Source organism: Mytilus galloprovincialis, chromosome 2, assembly GCF_965363235.1.
Source record: "Mytilus galloprovincialis chromosome 2, xbMytGall1.hap1.1, whole genome shotgun sequence".
Lineage (NCBI taxonomy): Eukaryota > Metazoa > Mollusca > Bivalvia > Mytilida > Mytilidae > Mytilus > Mytilus galloprovincialis.
Genome location: NC_134839.1, coordinates 12,876,226 through 12,897,142, shown reverse-complemented (window position 1 = coordinate 12,897,142; position 20,917 = coordinate 12,876,226). Strand labels below are relative to the sequence as shown.

At 29.9% G+C, this 20,917-nt stretch overlaps 1 protein-coding gene across 3 annotated transcripts in view; it reads left to right on the top strand.

Annotated features, from left to right (window-relative positions):
* Positions 1-20,607, top strand: part of LOC143062929 (ceramide synthase 5-like) — a 43,262-nt gene extending 22,655 nt beyond the window's left edge. For all 3 annotated transcript variants that reach the window (XM_076234768.1, XM_076234766.1, XM_076234767.1), the window contains exons 7-11: positions 550-642; positions 6,516-6,644; positions 8,650-8,756; positions 10,090-10,267; positions 15,583-20,607. In XM_076234768.1, the coding sequence (XP_076090883.1) occupies positions 550-642; positions 6,516-6,644; positions 8,650-8,756; positions 10,090-10,267; positions 15,583-15,705 (630 nt within the window). In that variant the 3' untranslated portion in view covers positions 15,706-20,607. The remainder of the gene's footprint in view (positions 1-549; positions 643-6,515; positions 6,645-8,649; positions 8,757-10,089; positions 10,268-15,582) is intronic.
* The last annotated feature ends 310 nt before the right edge of the window (positions 20,608-20,917 follow it).

Genomic DNA, 20,917 nt, shown 5'->3' with positions numbered 1-20,917 from the left:
ATTTATACATATTTGTCTTGGAAGAATTTTTTTTTAGACTGACAAAATGACCTTTTTATGTAAAAGATCTGCAAACGGACAAATTATGAAACCATGGTCAATAATAGAATACATCTGAGGACAAAATATGTGAAGGGGGCCTGGTCCTCCTTTTATGAGAAAAAAATTTGGTTGATTATATAAAGAATCGCTGAAGGCAGCCAATGGGCCCCCACTTATGGAAATTTCTAGATCTGCCACTGGATATTGACCAAATCCAGAACCACTTTGAATTTTTGTTAGGATGTGCATCTGATCCATATGCATCTTTGCATAACAAATTTGGTTTGAACAAAGGGTGTGGCCAAATTTTTCAGAAGGAAATATACTTTACAAATGCATAAAAACAGGAAATCATGTAAAAATATAAATCATACTTTTGATTCTGTCGAAATGGTTAAAACAAGCAGCCAGCAGAAAAAAGGTCTAATTTATCTAAATTTGTATATTTAAGATCCTAATTATATATTTTTTTTAATTGATAGAATTGTTTTTTGTTTGAACTTTCAGCATGTTACAATGGATATGTATTGGTACTACCTAATAGAACTTGGATTTTATTGGTCGACAATGTTTATGATTACTGTTGATCATAAAAGAAAAGTAAGTATACCTATCTATATAGAATAATATAAAAACTTATTGAAGGAATGACTAATATTTTTTCTGTCTATGAAGAAATAACATAAAAAATGTGGTGCTCACTGAATAACCTGCCTAGCTTGTTTTTTTGAAGTGTGCACCACATTTTTAGCTCACCTGGCCAAAGGGCCATGTGAGCTTTTCTCATCACTTGGCTCCATCGTCCACCGTCAGCATAAACTTTTACATTTTGAACTTTTTTCTAGAGAACCACTGAATGGAATGAAACCAAACATGACATGAATGTTCCTTATGAGGTGCTGACCAAGTGTTGTAACTTGTTACTTTGTCGTCGATCCATCATCCAAGATGACCGCTAGCGGGGGGACTTAGTTTAACATAGGACCCTATTGGAAATGCATACAAGTGACTTCTTTTAGAGAACCACTGAATGTAATGAAATCAAACATAGCATGAATGTTCCTTATGAGATACTGACCAAGTGTTGTTTCTTTGTCGCCGATCCAGCATCCAAGATGGCCACCAGTAGAGTGACTTGGTTTAACATTGGACCCTACGGGAAATGCATTCAATGACTTCATTTAGAGAACCACTGAATGGAATGAATCAAACAAAGCATGAATGTTCCTTATGAGATGCTGACCAAGTGTTGTTTCTTTGTCACCGATCTAACATCCAAGATGGCCGCCAGTGGGGTGCCTTGGTTTAACATTGGACCCTATGGGAAATGCATACAATGACTTCTTTTAGAGAACCACTGAATGGAATGAAACCAAATATAGCATGAATGTTCCTTATGAGATGCTTACCAAGTGTTGTTTCTTTTTGCCGATCCAAAATCCAAGATGGCCGCCAGTGGGGTGACTTGGTTTAACATCGGACCCTACAGGAAATGCATACATTGACTTCTTTTAGAGAACCACTAAATGGAATGAAACCAAACATAGCATGAATGTTGAACCCAGCAAGGGGCTTAGTTTAACATATGGGAAATGCATACAAAATATAAAAAAGAAGATGTGGTATGATTTCCAATAAGACAAAATTACATTAAAAGGATATATATAAACAGAAATTACCAAAAATACACAACACAACAGATAGCAATAACGATTAACAACCACCATACTAAATACAGTGGATTCACTTATTTTCGTTGGTATAAAATTTCATAGATTACGGAAAACTTGCATGTTAGTTGATATTTAGCTTCGTTGTATTACCAAAATCGGCATACAAGTCTATTGGAAATTTGTTGTCAATACAATGGAATTTGATGCGACTGTCATAGAAGTGAGAGGTTTAGCTAGCTTTAAAACCAGGTTCAATCTACCATTTTCTACATAAGAAAATGCCTGTATCCATTCGTTTGATGTGTTTGAACTTTTGATTTTGCCATTTGATTGGGGACTTTCCTTTTTGAATTTTTTTTGGAGTTCAAGGGAAATTCCGCGATTTTTTACTTATCATCTAATTATGTTCATCTTAACATAAAAAACACATTTGCAAAGTTTTAAATTTATATTCCTTCTAATAACGGAGAAAATCAAGTATTTGTAACTTTTTTGGTTGAATTCTCGAGTGGGTCGTGACGTATTAGCCCGATTTATTGAATTCTGGGAAAAAATAAAATCTGTTTAACTCTTATAGCTTATCGACAATATACGTAATTAAAAGCGCACAGCTGACGAATGGTCGAAGTTATAAACCACAATATAAGAATGAACGAAAGTGAATATGCATATATATACCGTTTTGTATTGATTGAATTAAACTCCTATAAAATTATCTCTAGTAAATGTTTTTGAATAAATTTAATTAATTATTGTTGAGATTTTTTTCATTAAATATTTATTGAACATTTTTACTGATATTGAACTGAAAATATTTCAGTTCTATTTACCGTTATTGTTTTGATAATCATTTCAATGCAACTAATGTGTGAGCAGAGTGTGTATATTATTTTGTAAAGGTCACTGTATATTTCTCGGCTTGAGGTCAATTCGTTTACCTTGTAGCTCTTTAGCCGCAGGTGTGAGTTCAAGCGTACACAGGTATAAATGTTGTTATTTGGAAAGGATAAATAGAAAGGATTAGAGTATATGCTGTCATGATGTTAATACACTAAGATTAAATACACGATGAGAATAAAGATACAATAATTAAATTGTGTAAATTAATTGAAAATAAAATTCAGATTCGTAATTCCGAAAGTGTATAAAAATAAAAGGAAACAATTTTTGATTACTTTCTTAGCGGCAATTGGCGTAAAGATTCAAATATGAAGCAAAAAATAGTAGTTTTAATCTTTAATAAAAACTAAATGCAATATTACCCAATTTGATATACCATTGTACATCTGTTTGATATCATTGACTTTACCGGAATTTCTTAACTTGTATTCAAATTTGGCTGTGTTTAAATGCTAATAAAACTATTGCAATTTTAAAGTTTTTAATTGACAAAAAAATACAACATACAACATGCATAATTTTTTTTTAGTTTCTTTTTAACATTTTTTTCTTACATAATTAAATTCATTTGACAATCATTTACACGAACTTTTTGTGAAAAGAATACTAATTATCTAAGCTAAGGCATTATATCTTTTGAGGATTTTTGAGGATTTTTTTTAAAATTCTATGATAATAGTTGTGCAATGTTGAACATGATAGCCGTCATTAATCCAAATAAGTAATACAGTAGTTGTAATAAAAGTTATACTTTAGTCATGCATTACAGATATTGACGAATTTATAATAGTTCGTTCATACATCGTTGTTCATGAAACAATCATTATTAGTATACATGTAAGTTTCCTGACGTATAAGAGCCATTGAGGATGAGCTCCAGAGAAATCAGACTAGTTGCGTTTCGTTCGTTTGTTTGTTGGGAAAGGAGAGGAAATGCAACCGCTTGTACAGATAAACGACAGAATTACCATACAAGCATTTATAGTCAACACAATCAGAAAGAGTTCCCATCGTTAGACGGGGAATATGAAGGCTTCCAAGAATGAACAAGTGACATGTCTAACTCTGAACAGTTAGAGAACAGACTATCGACATCGAACGCTTGTTCTTGATATTTGAAACTGTATGCATATATTTACGTATACGTTTATGATATAGTGATGAGTTCTGACAAAAACTAAATTCCTTCATGGTTATATCTTGCCATACGTTTATATTGGTTTGTAAGGTGATTACTCAAAATCGTTATTTGAAAATCCTGTTTGTGAGATGTAGATTCATTTCAATACAGAAATTTCGTCTATATATTTCACAAGTGTATAACACGGAGAAGCTCTGAAGGTTCATTACTCCCATTTGGTTTGGGTGTTAACCATCGATGTTTACAGCAATATCAAGGAATAAGGTGATGATGGTAGAAAGAACTATGGGCGTCATGTGGCAAATATTACATGCATATCGGACAATGAGTTGTCAATCCGTATGAAAAGTTTTCCAATACAACCATATTATTGAGAAGGAATGTTTACATGCTATACTCTCGTACTAGTATTACAGGGTTCTTGTGGCGTTCACCTTAGACACACATCGTTTTAACGATGTTTAACAAAAGACAGAACCAATTTAATGTCATATTTCCCTATTTTTTAAATATAACTAAAATTCTTTTATCTGACAAGAATATCCCTATTTAGCGAACAAGTAATTTATTCTTTTTTCGGTTATTGAATACCAAGAAAGAAAATAAATCCCGAAATTAATTTGAAACTTTGATACTCAAAAGTTTCCCAGCAAAATATTCACATCCCCTGGGGATAATTAGTGTTCGTCCAGTGGCATATATAACAATTGTGATGACGAATTCCTTCCTTTGTTTGAGAACAATCTTATTGAAATATAAATCTGTGATTTTCCTAGGTCTACAGCTTCAATGAACCAAAGCAAAAGTTATACATCGACCTGTATTTAAATCAAATTGGTTCTCTTCTTCTTTTGGTATACAACTGTAGTCTATCGACATTCGATGATTACATACTGTTGGCATACGTTGGCTAGTCTATTTACAACACTTTTACCCCTATTTATTCAAAATATATGTTTTTTTCTTATGTTCAATGTATACACGTATATATTTTAAATTGCGCTATAGTTCCGTAACTTTATATCCAGTCGTATAAACGAATCGTCGGCAAGTGCGTACATTTTTTTAAATCAATATTTCTGGTCTGTTCCAATCTGTCCTTCACTATTGACAATGACTATATATTACATTTTCCCAAATTCACCCTTGGAAAAAATATTTAAATAGATTTTAATTTCATCAAACCTTATTTTTTGGGTATTATTTATATATTATGAATTATATTCTTTACACCAGAAATGTTATTTATAAACAAGCGTTTGAGTTTAGTAATGACAAGTAAGACAGAGTTGTATATTATACATCTGATAGTTCAAAATGGAAAGTTATAAGTTATAAGTTATCAGCCGTGTACACTGATCAATACCTGCAGAAGTGAAACGATGCATGAACTTGCAAGCCCGACAGGAAATCGCTTGAATACCTGGACGTGTCACCTCACACCCCTCACAATACCTTTGGAAGTAATACCTTTAGCCATGCTGGTGATCAGATAAGGGAAGATCAAAATATATTTGAAAAAAGTTTATTACTTTAAAGAATTATGAACAAATTAGATTTTCGAAAACAATTTTCACGGAACACTTATTTATGATTTCAACTTTGACTTTTCACCTAATTCCAATATCAACAGTTTAAAAACAACAGACCATGGTAATTTAAAAAAAGTAAGAATATTTTCCGTATCAAGTTAGTTAGTCGTATTAAACAACCGTACGATTGACAAGATATCGACACGCAATTACGACTACATCGGTTACTGTAGTTTTGTTTCTTTGTGGTTTATAGACATATCGTTTTTATTCATCGGGAAAGAAGACAAGATGGCGGATCTCGGAGAATTGATACTCTAAATTTAAAATCGATGGTGATCGCTTATCTAGCGGAATAAAACTTTAATATCTATGAATTTGAACATTTTTATACAGAATGAACATAATATCAATTTTTGATTTTTTTGCGAAGTTTCCCTTTCAGTATTTTTGTAATTTTACTTTTTTTTTGTCACTCATTGGGAAAATCCACAGTTTAGAAGGAAATTAATTGATAGAGGATGTTTTATTCAATTGTGAGGTCAAAGATTTTTATTTTCTTTACTGAATTATTGTATCAGAATACAATATTATACACTTTAAATGCTTTTTATATAAATTTTTGCACATTTTTGTAGTGTCCAGAACTTTAAAAAAAAATGTAACAAGACGGGAAATGAATTAGCAAAAATAAAAACATTCACAAAACCTTGATAGTTTTTAAAGTATTTCATTACATTTAGTAATTATATAAATTTATGTGTATAATGGGTGGCTTTTACAAATTGAATCTCAGTAAATTCATTTACCTGAATTAATCATCTCTTTATTAAAACTGTTTTTACGTATAAAACATTTTGTATAGGTAATGCATATTTGATAAAGCTATCATATATTTGGACTGTTATCGCTTGGATAGACAATGATTTATATTTGTCTGAACAAATGATGGTATTTTCATATGGACATGTCATATTCTTTTTTTTCAATCAGATCTATTGCAGAAATAATTATAGGGGAATGGCGATGTTGGAAGCCACCTAATAATAATGATAGAGATGAAATGAGTTGGAAAACAAGCGTTCACAATGATTTTGCATTAAATTTCTAATACAAATGTATGGATATGGGGGGGGTGTCTTAGGGACCAAATGTAATTTCCAATCCCCATATATTTAATTTTGGAAAAGCCTTCAGATCGATAATTGTATCAATTTTATTTTTTAGGACTCAACAGAGATGACTATCCACCACTTAATTACGATATCATTATTACTATTTTCATGGTGTAATAATTTTATAAGATTTGGTGCCTTGGTTCTTGTAGTCCATGACGCCGCAGACTCTTTATTAGCAGTAAGTATCAAACAAGGGAAAAACAAATGTGCTAGGAACAAAATTTCTAGTGTTCAGGAGTCCGTTTCACAAAAAAACTTACGCCTAAAATTGATCATAAGTCATGAACAATTCAGTATACTTAAAGATAAGCTGCAATTTTTTTTGTGAAACTGATGCCAGTTATTTTATGTAGATTAGTACATTTTGTACAACTAAGATGTGTCTGCACAAATATTAATTTTTGAGATAAAATGTAAATGGTGTGTTTGTGGACTCAGTTTTTCTTGTTCCTGTAGTAGAATATGTTCAAGTTGATAAAGATTAAAAAATATAGTATGAATTTCTATATGAAAGGATACTGTACAATTTGGGACCAAATTTGTCTTAAAATTATGGCATTTCAAATTTTCTCAGATTTGTAGAATTCAATGTTGAATCTATTTTATTTGTAGTATTTGCTGTTTATTGGTTATATCTTTCCTGTAAACTCAGAAATTATTGCATGCATTTATCAGGATTTTTCAAGACTGAAAAAAAAAATGCACAATTTATTTTTTGCTAGTTTGAAAAAGTGCATACAACACAAAATGTACTATATTTCAGTTAATATCAGAATGCCAGATTTTGTTACTGGTATTGCAATACTCACCCAGTCGCGTTATTCGCATTAATAAAAACCTCACAATAATTTCTGAATGTACAGTATACAAAGACAGTGAATTTGATAAATGCCATCACCTTTTGTCTCAAAGATGCAAAAAAAATATATAGAGCTCAATTGTCACCCCAAAACATTTTCATTTTTTTGTTAATCTGCTTACTGATAAATCAACACTTGTGCTCTCAAATAATTAAGCAAAAATATTCCTGGAATTAGCCTGTTTTGTAAAAATTAAGTGCTGTAAATTCAGAAATTATTGCAATGTTTTTATTTTGGCTAAAAATGTGATAGTTTGCAATAATGAAAACTTGAATCCTTTTTTTGTCCCTTCATAAAAAGTTTGGAATAATCAATTATATTAAATATATTTCCGATTTATGACACTGGTCAAGGATTTGCAATAATGAATGCATGCATTAATTTCTGAGTTGACAGTTAGCCACCCCTTTGATCATGTCACTGTCAAACTTCATCATCAGGATTAGTCTTTTCATGTCATAAAGGTTTTTATTAAAGGGCTAAAAAACGTAACAAACAATTGTGTCCTCTTTTTTTATTTTCAGGTAAATTGACTGGGCCAATTGAGCCCCCAAATCTACCGTCTTGTTTTATTGTCCCCTGCAGCCTAGCGGAGCAGGGGATATGGAAATGCTGATATCTATCTGTCAATTGACATTGTAAGCCTTGTCACACTTACAGTTCTAAACAGATTTCATTTAAATTTATGTCAAAGTTTTACATCAGCAATTTTTTTGACTATTTTGAATCAACCATTTTTTGGGGTAAATAATTTGAAAATAACATAGTAGACCCTCTTCATGCCAGCAGTTCTTTTTGATGTTTAGTGAAATTTGTTTCAAAGGAACATTGGCAAGGTCTCTGATAATTTGGAAAACCAGGGCTGATTGATTATTTTTATAAGAGTTATTCCCCTTGGAAACGTGAAAAATACAAAAAAAATCGTCATTGTAACTGCTATCACACCTACATCGAGGTGTGACAAAAGTTAATTTTGCTAGGCCTAAAACCATGACCTTCTGAACTTTAGGTGAACACAAAACCTTTAAACTACCAAAGGTTTTTACTGATTTCTAGTGTCCAATATGTCAAACATGTTTAGGGAGGTTTAATGAATTGGCTGAAATTGATAATATGCATCTTCAATTATCAAACAAAGTCAGTAATGTTTTTGGAAACATTAAAATTTTGTAAATACCCAAAAAATCTAATAATTGAATGAATTTTGAACAAATTAGAAAATATACTACACATTTTAAAACATATTTTCTGCAATCATCTATTAAGGAATTTTCCCTTCTGACATGAAATTTTTAACATGAATAAAATGATTTTATTTTACAGGCAGCTAAAATGTCAAAGTATTGTGAAAAAGAAAGACTAACAGAATGTATATATTATGTATTCATGGTTGTATGGGTATCTACAAGATTAATCATATTCCCATACGTGTAAGTATATATTATGTATTCATGGTTGTATGGGTATCTACAAGATTAATCATATTTCCATATATGTGTAAGTATATATTATGTATTCATGGTTGTATGGGTATCTACAAGATTAATCCTATTTCCATATGTGTAAGTATATATTATGTATTCATGGTTGTATGGGTATCTACAAGATTAATCCTATTTCCATATATGTGTATGTTAAAAAAGAATTGCAAAAATTAATCTTTATTGTTGCATTCATAGATATCAAAGTTTTTTATAACACTACAGGGAGATAAGTCTGTAAAAATCAGCTGAACGCTTTAATCATGTGCCATTGTTAAGGAAATACTAAGCTTCTGAATGATCAAAATTAGTGTTTGTCAAACTGCTATATATCAAATGATACCAATGATCCACAGATCAGTACAAAGTTTACAATAATGAGGAGACCCATGAACTGAGGAATGCTTCAAAAGAGATGGAAAGAACACGATATGATCCAATTCAAGATAGACAACTAACATGTTTATCAAGTTATATAGACAACTAACATCTTTATCTAAGTTAGTGAACAATAATAAATTGTGAGGATCAGTGAACAATAATAAATTGTGAGGATCAGTTATCCTTAATTCCTTATCAATATAGACAATCAAATAACTGTCAACAATGAATACAACCTATACCATATAGTCTGCTATAAAAGGCATGGACATAATAGATATTACACAACCTATACCATATAGACTGCTAGAAAAGGCATGGACATAATTAATATTAAATAATTCAACTGAGAAAAGATTGACTTTCATCATGTTGCATAAAGCTTAGTGACTCAATGGAACATCTATAACAAAAATTGTAAAAGAGAAAAACTGTTTTAAAGTTAACAAAAGGTAGGCGGTTCTCTCCTGGCACTCCACCTTCCTCCACCAATTAAAACTGACTGCCATGAAATATCACAATATTGTTGAAATAAACCAATTGAAGTAACAGAATAATTTATTGCTATTTTACGAAATTTTCCTTTGATCTTACACTGATAATTTTCTTTCTTAGCACAGTAGAGTGATATGAAAAATTATGGGAAGAAACTAATGGCACATAAGCTTACTGTTGTCAATGAAATTATCAACGTCATCAAATGCAAAAAAGCAATAAACAGGTTATCATTGGTCATCTCAAAGTGATTGACTTTCTCACTTTCGCCCTTCCGACTTGAGCAAGGAAAATCAATCTCGCTGAGATCACTGACTATAATCTATAAATATTAATAATTTTTTACCTTTCTTATACATCTTGATAAATCTTTGGAAATAACTCATCTCTTTAATTTCTGTTTCAGATTATTATATTCAACTGATTTTGAAATATTCCAAGTAGATGAACCAATGATCACACTAGTTAGACAATGTTGGCAGTACAAAATATTCAATGTTCTACTTCACATGCTGCTAATACTTCATTTTTTCTGGACTTATATCATAATGAAGGCAGCCTACCTTCAAATTAAACAAGGAGAGGTAAGTGTTAAAGTTCTATGAATCAGAATCTACTGCATTCTGGGAAACATTTTCAGAAGCGTACACTAAAACGTAATTGGTATAAAAGGTTCTAAACAATGGAAATATAACCAATGATGTAGCGTTATTTTTATTTTGGTGTACGAACAATGAGATTACCCATAGTCCTTTAGATTCTAAGAAGGCAATTAGCATGAATGTTCGAGCAAGTAAAAAAAGGGGGAATGGTTTAACGTTTACAACTTGGTCCAAATCTTTCTGGGAGCATCAAATTACAAAGAAAGACGTAGCAATCTTTGCATTTAATATAAATACACTGAAATATCTAGTTTTCAAAAATTTACCAAGTCTTCTATATGTTTACATGGAATATGACAAATTTGAACAACACCTTTTAGAACTGTTATACTCTAGCATATATGTCAATTGCCTGCTAGTTTGATCATTGTTAGGAAATAAGTGTACTAATACAATACATTTATGATTGACATCTGTCACAATCAATGGGGCCACACTAGCCAAGTGGTCTGAGTAGTTACTACTGTAATCACTAGCCATTCAGCACTGAGGTAATGAGTTCCAAACCAGCTTGTGCGGTTGCAATGGACTATCTTAATAGACTAGGATTGTCATTTTTCCTATCAACAGTTGGTGGTTTTCTGCGGGCACTTTGGTTTCTTCCACCAATAAAAACTGGCTGCCACAAAATAGCCCAAAAGTGGTGTTAAAACATCATCAATCAATGTCAAAATCAACAAACAACATACTTCTTGAATATTTTAAGCAGTTCTTATAAAAGGAAGCTCATTTTAGGATTTTAATCTGCACAAACCCACAAACAAATTCTGTGTCTCGTTTCACAAAAAATCTTACAAGTATTTTTACTCTTAAGACTTTTTGTGAAAAGGGATGCAGAACATTAACCTTACAATTTTTGGTTGGATAAGATAACGTTGTTTAACAACTGCACAAAATTACAGGGTCAAGATATAGGTTTATTAACTCAATAATTTCATATTATAGATAAATTGACACTCCTCTTGCATGATAATATAAATTATCCTGATTTAGAGTAATTTCTCGCAATTTGATTGGCTGATATTGACGTAATAAATTTCAGTACATTTTTTTATTACGTCAATTGGAATTATCTCCCTTATAACGTTGACCTAATAAACAAACATTTTTTTTACTGTTGCTTTATAGTCTTAATATTTTCCATTTTTCACAGTTTTAGATTAATTATATAATTATATTTGGTTGATATTGTCCTAAATATTGAATTTGAATTTATAAATTTGTAATAGAACAAAATCAGGATAAATTCGTTACACAGTGTGCAACTGTCCTAATACAGAATTTATCGGGTCAGTAAAATTCATATCGGGTTTGGCTTCCTCACCCGATATGAATTTTATTGACCCGATAAATTCTCGTATTAGGACAATTACACACTGTGTAACTAATATTGACCAAATTATGACTCTCATAGTTTAACTGATACATCTCAAATCTCCTTCTAGTTAAATTATTATAATGTGATAACTACTTGTCTATTCCAATACACAGATGCATATATATATGTTTATGTTTGGAAGCTATCAAATGATAAAAAATCAAAAACAAAAAAGACACACATAGTAGTAGTTCACAGTTGTCAATATATGTCAAACTTGAAACTTTTCCTTTCTCTAAGAGTTGTACGGTAAATTAATTAAATGAAAGAGGGTAGTTTTTTTAGACCTTGACTACCCAAGAGGGTCTTCCAGGGTTGGCCATTGATTAAATAGAAACCAGTCAAAGATCCTCCATCTAAACCAATTCAATTACTGTAAATTCAGAAATTATTGCAAATCTGAAATTTAAGGCTAAAATGTGATTTTAAAATTTGCACTATTCAGAAAAATCGTCTTTGATTTATATAAAAAAAAATAAAAAATGCGAGTTTTAATTATTGTAATGATAACTATTGCCTTTTACGCAATAATAAAATTATTGCAATAATTTCTGAATTTACAGTAACATAAAACCTTTTAAGATACAACCCATGACAGCATAAAGAATTTTCTGACTGGTCAAGTACATCTCTAAGTGGACAGAAAAACATGATTTAATCAATGTATAAAAGTGCAATTTTAAAATTTAGTGACCTACTGACCATGAAACACATTTACGTAACTTTACCCTCCTTCTCAAATCTATCAATGGACTTATAAAACGTAAAACTTAAAAGAAGATTTGATAAATGTATCAAAGTGCAATTTAAAATAGATTGTTATGTACATTGAGTGACCTACTAACTGTGACACACATTAAAATCGTTTTATCTAATGGTACATTTTTTATGCCCCATTTATGGGCATTATGTTTTCTGGTCTGTGCGTCCGTTCGTCTGTTCGTTCGTCCGTTCGTTCGTCCGTTCGTTCGTCCGTTCGTCCGTCTGTCCCGCTTCAGGTTAAAGTTTTTGGTCGAGGTAGTTTTTGATGAAGTTGGAGTCTAATCAACTTGAAACTTAGTATATATGTTCTGTATGATATGATCTTTCTAATTTAAATGCCAAATTAGAGTTTTGACCCCAATTTTACGGTTCACTGATAGAAAATGATAGTGCAAATTTCAGGTTAAAGTTTTTGGTCAAGGTAGTTTTTGATGAAGTTGAAGTCCAATCAACTTGAAACTTAGTATACATGTGCCCTATGATATGATCTTTCTAATTTAAATGCCAAATTAGAGTTTTGACCCCAATTTTACGGTTCACTGAACATAGAAAATGATAGTGCAAATTTCAGGTTAAAGTTTTTGGCTTCAGGTTAAAGTTTTTGGTCAAGGTAGTTTTTGATGAAGTTGAAGTCCAATCAACTTGAAACTTAGTATACATGTGCCCTATGATATGATCTTTCTAATTTAAATGCCAAATTAGAGTTTTGACCCCAATTTTACGGTTCACTGAACATAGAAAATGATAGTGCAAATTTCAGGTTAAAGTTTTTGGCTTCAGGTTAAAGTTTTTGGTCAAGGTAGTTTTTGATGAAGTTGAAGTCCAATCAACTTGAAACTTAGTATACATGTGCCCTATGATATGATCTTTCTAATTTAAATGCCAAATTAGAGTTTTGACCCCAATTTTACGGTTCACTGAACATAGAAAATGATAGTGCAAATTTCAGGTTAAAGTTTTTGGCTTCAGGTTAAAGTTTTTGGTCAAGGTAGTTTTTGATGAAGTTGAAGTCCAATCAACTTGAAACTTAGTATACATGTGCCCTATGATATGATCTTTCTAATTTAAATGCCAAATTAGAGTTTTGACCCCAATTTTACGGTTCACTGAACATAGAAAATGATAGTGCAAATTTCAGGTTAAAGTTTTTGGCTTCAGGTTAAAGTTTTTGGTCAAGGTAGTTTTTGATGAAGTTGAAGTCCAATCAACTTGAAACTTAGTATACATGTGCCCTATGATATGATCTTTCTAATTTAAATGCCAAATTAGAGTTTTGACCCCAATTTTACGGTTCACTGAACATAGAAAATGATAGTGCAAATTTCAGGTTAAAGTTTTTGGTCAAGGTAGTTTTTGATGAAGTTGAAGTCCAATCAACTTGAAACTTAGTATACATGTGCCCTATGATATGATCTTTCTAATTTAAATGCCAAATTAGAGTTTTGACCCCAATTTTACGGTTCACTGAACATAGAAAATGATAGTGCAAATTTCAGGTTAAAGTTTTTGGTCAAGGTAGTTTTTGATGAAGTTGAAGTCCAATCAACTTGAAACTTAGTATACATGTGCCCTATGATATGATCTTTCTAATTTAAATGCCAAATTAGAGTTTTGACCCCAATTTTACGGTTCACTGAACATAGAAAATGATAATGCAAATTTCAGGTTAAAGTTTTTGGTCAAGGTAGTTTTTGATAAAGTAGAAGTCCAATCAACTTGAAACTTAGTATACATGTTCCCTTTGATAAGATCATTCTAATTTTAATGCCAAATTAGAGAATTTATTCCAATTTCACAGTCCTTTAAACATAGAAAATGATAGTGTGAGTGGGGCATCCGTGTACTGTGGACACATTCTTGTTTGTCAGATTTTTATCAAAGGTTTATCTCAGCAAGGTCTCAAACAAGTAACAGGTATAAAGTGTGATAATAGGTGACATGCAACCTGCAAAAGTAAATTATATGTAAAATATAAGTTATTGCTGATTTGTAAAGAAAATTATTATCAAAGGATAATCTTTGCAATTTTCAAACAAGTACAAAAATCAGAGATATTTTTTTTTTTATGTCTGATGTGCCTCTTTGAAATATAAATTATAAAGAAAAATTGTAGAATCTCTATTTTTTCTGGCCTGTGACAAACAAACAAATATTTTAAAGCAAAATAAAGCTTCTTTACAATCCATTATTGTTTGTTTTGTATTTTAAAGTTTTTCCTTAAATTTCTATAATGAGGCATTTGAAATTTGAGAAATTGTTATATTTGAATTGCTCTAGAAATGTCCTTAGTTTTCATACTACATTCTTTTGAAATATATTTTATATTTATAAGAACCAGACATCAGTTTGAAATTAAACATTTAAGATTCAGTAATAGGTGAAGTTTCAATATGTTATACAAAAGTTTCCAAAGGGAGATAATCTAATGTATTTTAAAATGAAATATGATTTATCTCCCTTTAGGACTTCATTGATACATAATTGAGCTGAAACTATATATATCTGGGTATTGTTTACTAAAATTTTAAAGACAGTTTTGAAGTATGCATAGAAAAATAAAATTTTGGAAGACATAATTCAAAAATATCGATGTAGGATAAAAAACTTAAATCAAATAGTTTGGGGGTGGGGGGTCAACATGGCTGCAAGTTTTATTAATCCAAAATCGATTTTACATATATATCCATATAGGTAAATCAATTTTTCCCAAATTAAGTTAAGAGGGGGGGTGGGGAGGTCAATGAAAAAACTATGTGAATTAAGTTTTTTTATCCTACATTGAACTTTTGATGTCGTCCCTTAGATTGGAAAGATATTTTAGTACTAAAATTAATTTCTATTTTAACTTTCAAATGACACAGTCATTACAATAAACATAACCCTACAAAATTTTAGCTTCCATGGATTCATTTTTGTGATTATGTGGGTACAGGGTACCTGCGATTTGAAATATTAAAAAAATTACAAATTTGCTAATTGAATATATGCAGACTTTGGGAAAATGGCTGCATAAAATAGGGAAATAAAAAGTTAAATTAATTTTAAAATACATGAAAATTGTAAAGTGTTTTGCTAATATTATTTATCACTTTTTCAGATAAAAGACATCAGAAGTGACTCTGAAGAAGGAAACAGTGAAGGTGGAGAGAAAATAGAAGATGAAATAAACCGTAACAGTGACACAAACAATGGATATATATCCCAAAACAATGTCAAATAAATAACCTGTATACAGACGTCAAAAGGGTTACATCATTTATGTGTTCCAAAGTTCATTCCATGCATATGTATGTGTGCAGTACATGCACAAACTAAGACCCTTGTTGTTGTTCGTTGTTGTCAGGTAAACAAATCCTGTAAAAAGTTAAGCTTATTTTTATAGTTTCGAAATCCATTTTGTTTGTTCATTCCAAGTTCATTTTTTACTGTTCAGCATATTTCTTTCAACAAAATGTTCTTGGGATTGCATTGTGAATATTTTCCCTTGAAGAAAGTACCGGTACAGTGAAACCTGTTTAAATAAAGCCATCATGAAAGGGAGAGCAAAACATGGTTTCTTAAGACAGGTGGTCTTTTAATACAGATTCAATCATGAAAAATGTACTACAGAGGGACTTAAAATTAATTGGCTTATAACACAGGATTTTGCTTAAAACAGGTGGTCTCTTCAGAAGGTTTGACTGTTATAACAATTTTTTTACTCTAATGGATCTCGGACCCATGTTAGACCAAATTAAAATGTAGTTAACTTTTAATCTGATAATCATTTAAACAATAAATAAAAAAATACTTTATACATTTATTAAATTTTATTTAAATTACAATACCGGTAACACAAAATTTCATACATTTCATTCATGCAAAGTTGTTTGATTTAGGTAAATGAATAGCTTAGACTCTGGTTTTTTTATAATTTAAAAGACTACAAAAAGTCCTGCTTGCGTGATAGTATATGTATTTTATAGTGAATTTGAATGCATAGCAAATGATCATAGAGCCTTGAACAGAAAATAAATGTAGATATTAGAGGAAAAGCTTGAAATCACCCATAAGAGTTGCGTATGAATTTAAATGTGAATAACCTGTTAATTTAGTTCTCTTGTAACCGAAGATGACAGTGACTTTAAAAAATAAGGAGAAAATATATATAGCTAGCTAATCTGATCAAATACTGAATTAATGGATTGTGAAAGTAAAATCCAACCTTTCATCCGTCCATCATACTCAGTATATAAGATTCAAATGCCAAATAATTTTATATTTATTTATATTCTATTTGTTTTGTACTTTAGAGTTGCATAATACATGTATTTGTTTATTTGGATGTATAGTTTGAAAAGAGTGTGATTTAGGTTGCATGTAGTGTGGTACAAATGTGTTTATGCTCTATTTGGATGATGTGCACAAGAACATATTAATATTCTGGAAAGCCACTTCAAAACTACAGTTTTCAGTGATTATATAAGAAAATAAAAGAACCTTTGAAAAATAGTTCAAACCTAATAAATTTTAAGATTCTTTTCCAAATAGAATAAAGCATCTTTTCAAACGTGAAATCTGTTCATTTAAAAAAAAAGTTTGAACAGTAATCTGATGCATAACAACTTTCACTAAATTTTGGGCCTTTTCCCTCATTCGACTTGTCCTGTTGAATAGTTGTTCAATTCAAATATAAAGATTAAACAAAAGAATAATTCTTAACCAAATTTTTATGTAATGAATAATATTATATAATGAGATGTTATTAATATATTATTATATAATTTGATCAAATAGATTGATTATGTAAATATTTTCATGATACACTATGCTGGCATCATTAGACCATGCCCATGGATGCTTAACTCCAAATATTTTCTCATGATATTATATGCTGGCATCATCAAACTATGCCCATGGATTCCAAACATTTTATGGAAAATTTTGAATAAACAGAAATATCAAAGTATGAAGAAAAAGTTACTTTTTGACATCCACAACATAATATGAAAATGTTTCTATATTTAATTAACATTTGTGTGTTTTTGCAGTATTATTAAGATGCTCTACTTTGTAAATAAGGGTCTATACTTAATTGTCAAATGTGCATTCATGTTTTTTTGTGGGTACCAATTTGCATGGATTATGGGAAATATGACTCAATGTATTTTCTTGGATATTAGATTTTATGGTTTTTCCATAGAAAATTTGTTCTTGGTTGAACATTTTTATTTGTGGTCAACCAAATTCATGAAAATTTGTGGTCAACCAAAATCATGAAAATTGGTATCCCATGATTATAAATGAATCCACATTATGTTTGTTAAGATATTGATATTAAGTTAGTCATTGGAAGAGAACAAATATTTTGATTGTAAAAATTTATAATTGCAATAACCAGATATTATCGCTATTTTGTGCATTTTTCCTTTGATCTTTTTTTGTGATAATTTTTCATATCATGCTACTTGCTTGAGATGGAAAATTATCGCTAGAATCTAAGACGCCACATGGCATTGCTAATGAAATTGACATAAAATTTACAATGTCGTCATAGGTAAAATAGCGATAAACAGATTATCATTGATCATCTCAACTCGATTGCTTTTCACGCTTTTGCCGTAACTGGCTCAAGCGAGAAAATCAATCTCATTGAGATAATCTATTAATACATCATATCTGATGAATGAAGTTTTGTAATGGAAGTAGTGACAGATAGTAAAATATATACATTTATAGAAAACAGTACCTGATATTGTTTGCCTGTGTGTGAATGTGTGTGTGTTTTTTAATGCTTTAGTTCAGAAAAGAAAAAAAGAGAAAAACATATTTAAAATGGAATCAATTTATAACTTTTAATACCTTTGAGGAAAAATATATAAAATAAATAATGAAAGACCATCATTTTTGGTCAATCCAGGGACCCATTAGAATATTAGGTAGGAGGTCTTTGAGATAGGCCCTAAAGTAAAAAATCACAAAAATGTTTTCTAAAAAAAATATTGCCATAAATGGGCCCCTCATACTCCTTCCCAAACGGATCTTACCCTGCTTAAAAGTCAATCATTTAAAAATAGAAGTTTTAGATTAGTTATAAAAATAGATAATAGATATTACATGTAGTACTGATGTTGTGCATTATAACAATATATTTTATTTTCAGCATTGTAGTATGAATGATATGTGAATATTTTTGGTAGTGTATGTGATGCTTATAAGTAAACAGATCAGCCATGCATTTTTTTTTATCTAATATGTAGTAATTTTAATGTAGATTTAGACCAGTGGGCTGTCTATGTAATTCTTTTCAAATTAAGTTCATACCTAGGCATAAAATTTTTGCATTTTATTTTAACAAGTTCAATCTGAATGATATACAATTCCTGTATCAAATTACCTGAGAATGATCTGTTTTATGTTCTGTTTTCAAAATCATTGTATCAACCAATAAAATCCCACCTTGAATTTGTCCAGGTAAATCCAGAAGACCTCCAAAGGTCTTTATTGTTGAAAGTAAAAGAGAGCATGATCAGTTCCTTTGAATGGAGACATGGAAGCAGGATATGTATTTCATCAGATTATTAGAATCTCTTTGGAAAAAAGAATTTCTTAGTGAATTACTTATAATGTAAATTGCAAAATTCCTTTTTTATGCCTTTCACCACTTGAAAGATGACAGGAAATGAAAAAAATTAACATATATTGTAATTATAATACCTGAGATAAAAATAAATTTCATTTGTAATTCATTGATTGTTTATGTTTAATACACGAAATAATGTATGTAGGGATTTATATATTTTTTTTCATCATAGTTGCTTTATTTCTAATTAATATTTAAGTGCCATCTAGTTTTACTTGTTTGGTCCTACTCAATGTGAATTTATTGATTTTTCGTGGATTAAGGAGATATTATTTATATTTATGTGGATATTTGGAAGATTTCTGCATACAACTCTATAGAGAAAATATGTAAATCACTGAATATTTAAATTTGTGGTTAACCTACAACTTTAGAATCATGAAAATTGAAATACCAAGAATGATAATGAAACCACAGTATTCCTCTAAGATATTTCTTCAATATGTTTTAATCTCTAAACTGACAGTTACACTGTCCTCTCTTGACTGATGTATACTACATGTATATGAAGGGAATTTATCTATCACTCTTGACAGTTATCAATATGTACAATAATCTATCTTTAGTACTTAGGAGTTTTATCACCACCAATTCATTGTTTTAGTGGTATAGTTATTCTTTCAAGACTAGTACATGTAATAGTTGCAACTGGATATTCTTTCAAGACTAGTACATGTAATATTTGCCACTGGATATTAATCAAATAACAATCACTCAATCAAGATTAATAAATCTTTTTGCAATATTAACTGATATAAGTCTTCTTATATAGCACAGTTGGTAAAAGAGACAAAAGATGTGAATATTAGCTGTTCCGATTTTTTTTTATCAAAGAAATTATTTTGTTTAGCCAAACTGTAGTGCCTTAATGTTTCCTGGGTGATGCTTACACATTTGAATTGCAATTGTACCGTTCATGTACTAATTTTTGTTTATATATTTTCTTATAAAAAAAATTTTCAGATTTAACTTAGAATATTGTGACAATCCTTAAAATGAGGACATGAGCTACTTATATTGTAATAATAGTTTCAGGATCAATACAAAAAGCATGCAAAACATCACTAAAAAAGAGTTTAGCTATTTTTTATTGTTTGATAATGAGCTACGCAATTAAACCTGCATTTGATTCTTTTAATTGTCTATTTCTTCTTTGTATTTTAAATCTTTTAATTACATGTTGATTGATAATATATGTTGTTATTTTCATATCATAATCAGTACTTTAGATATATGTATACGAATGTATGTCTTGACCAAGTTTTGTTATGTGTTTTTTTTTATGTATTAATTTGATTTATACTAAATTTGGGGGTTATATGACAGAATTATTTATTCTGTATTATTTATATATCAAGATATATATTTCATTGGTTATATTTGAAAGTTTAGTGAAAGGGAGACAATCTAAATCTTAATTCAGATACCCAAGTGTTAGATGAAATGTTATTATTGTGTAATTTAAAGTATTTCTTTCCAAAATAAAACTAATGCAATGCTCATTTTGTTTAATTGATATGGACACATTTTTTTTGGAAATGATTTTTTAATTTAAAGAGCTGTTTAGGATTTCCTAGCCACTGTCCTAATTGTTCCTGTAAAAGAAAAGAATCAAATTAAAAATTAAAAATATTATAAGAATATAAAAATGTATCAAATTTAACCAATAGTAATGGTAAATATAAGATTTGTATAAGATTTATAACTATTATTAGTATTATTATAAAGATATTAAAAATAATTATCTACTAACTACACTTAAACCTATGAAAAAAACACCTAAAAATAGAACTATGTTTAATATAAGAAT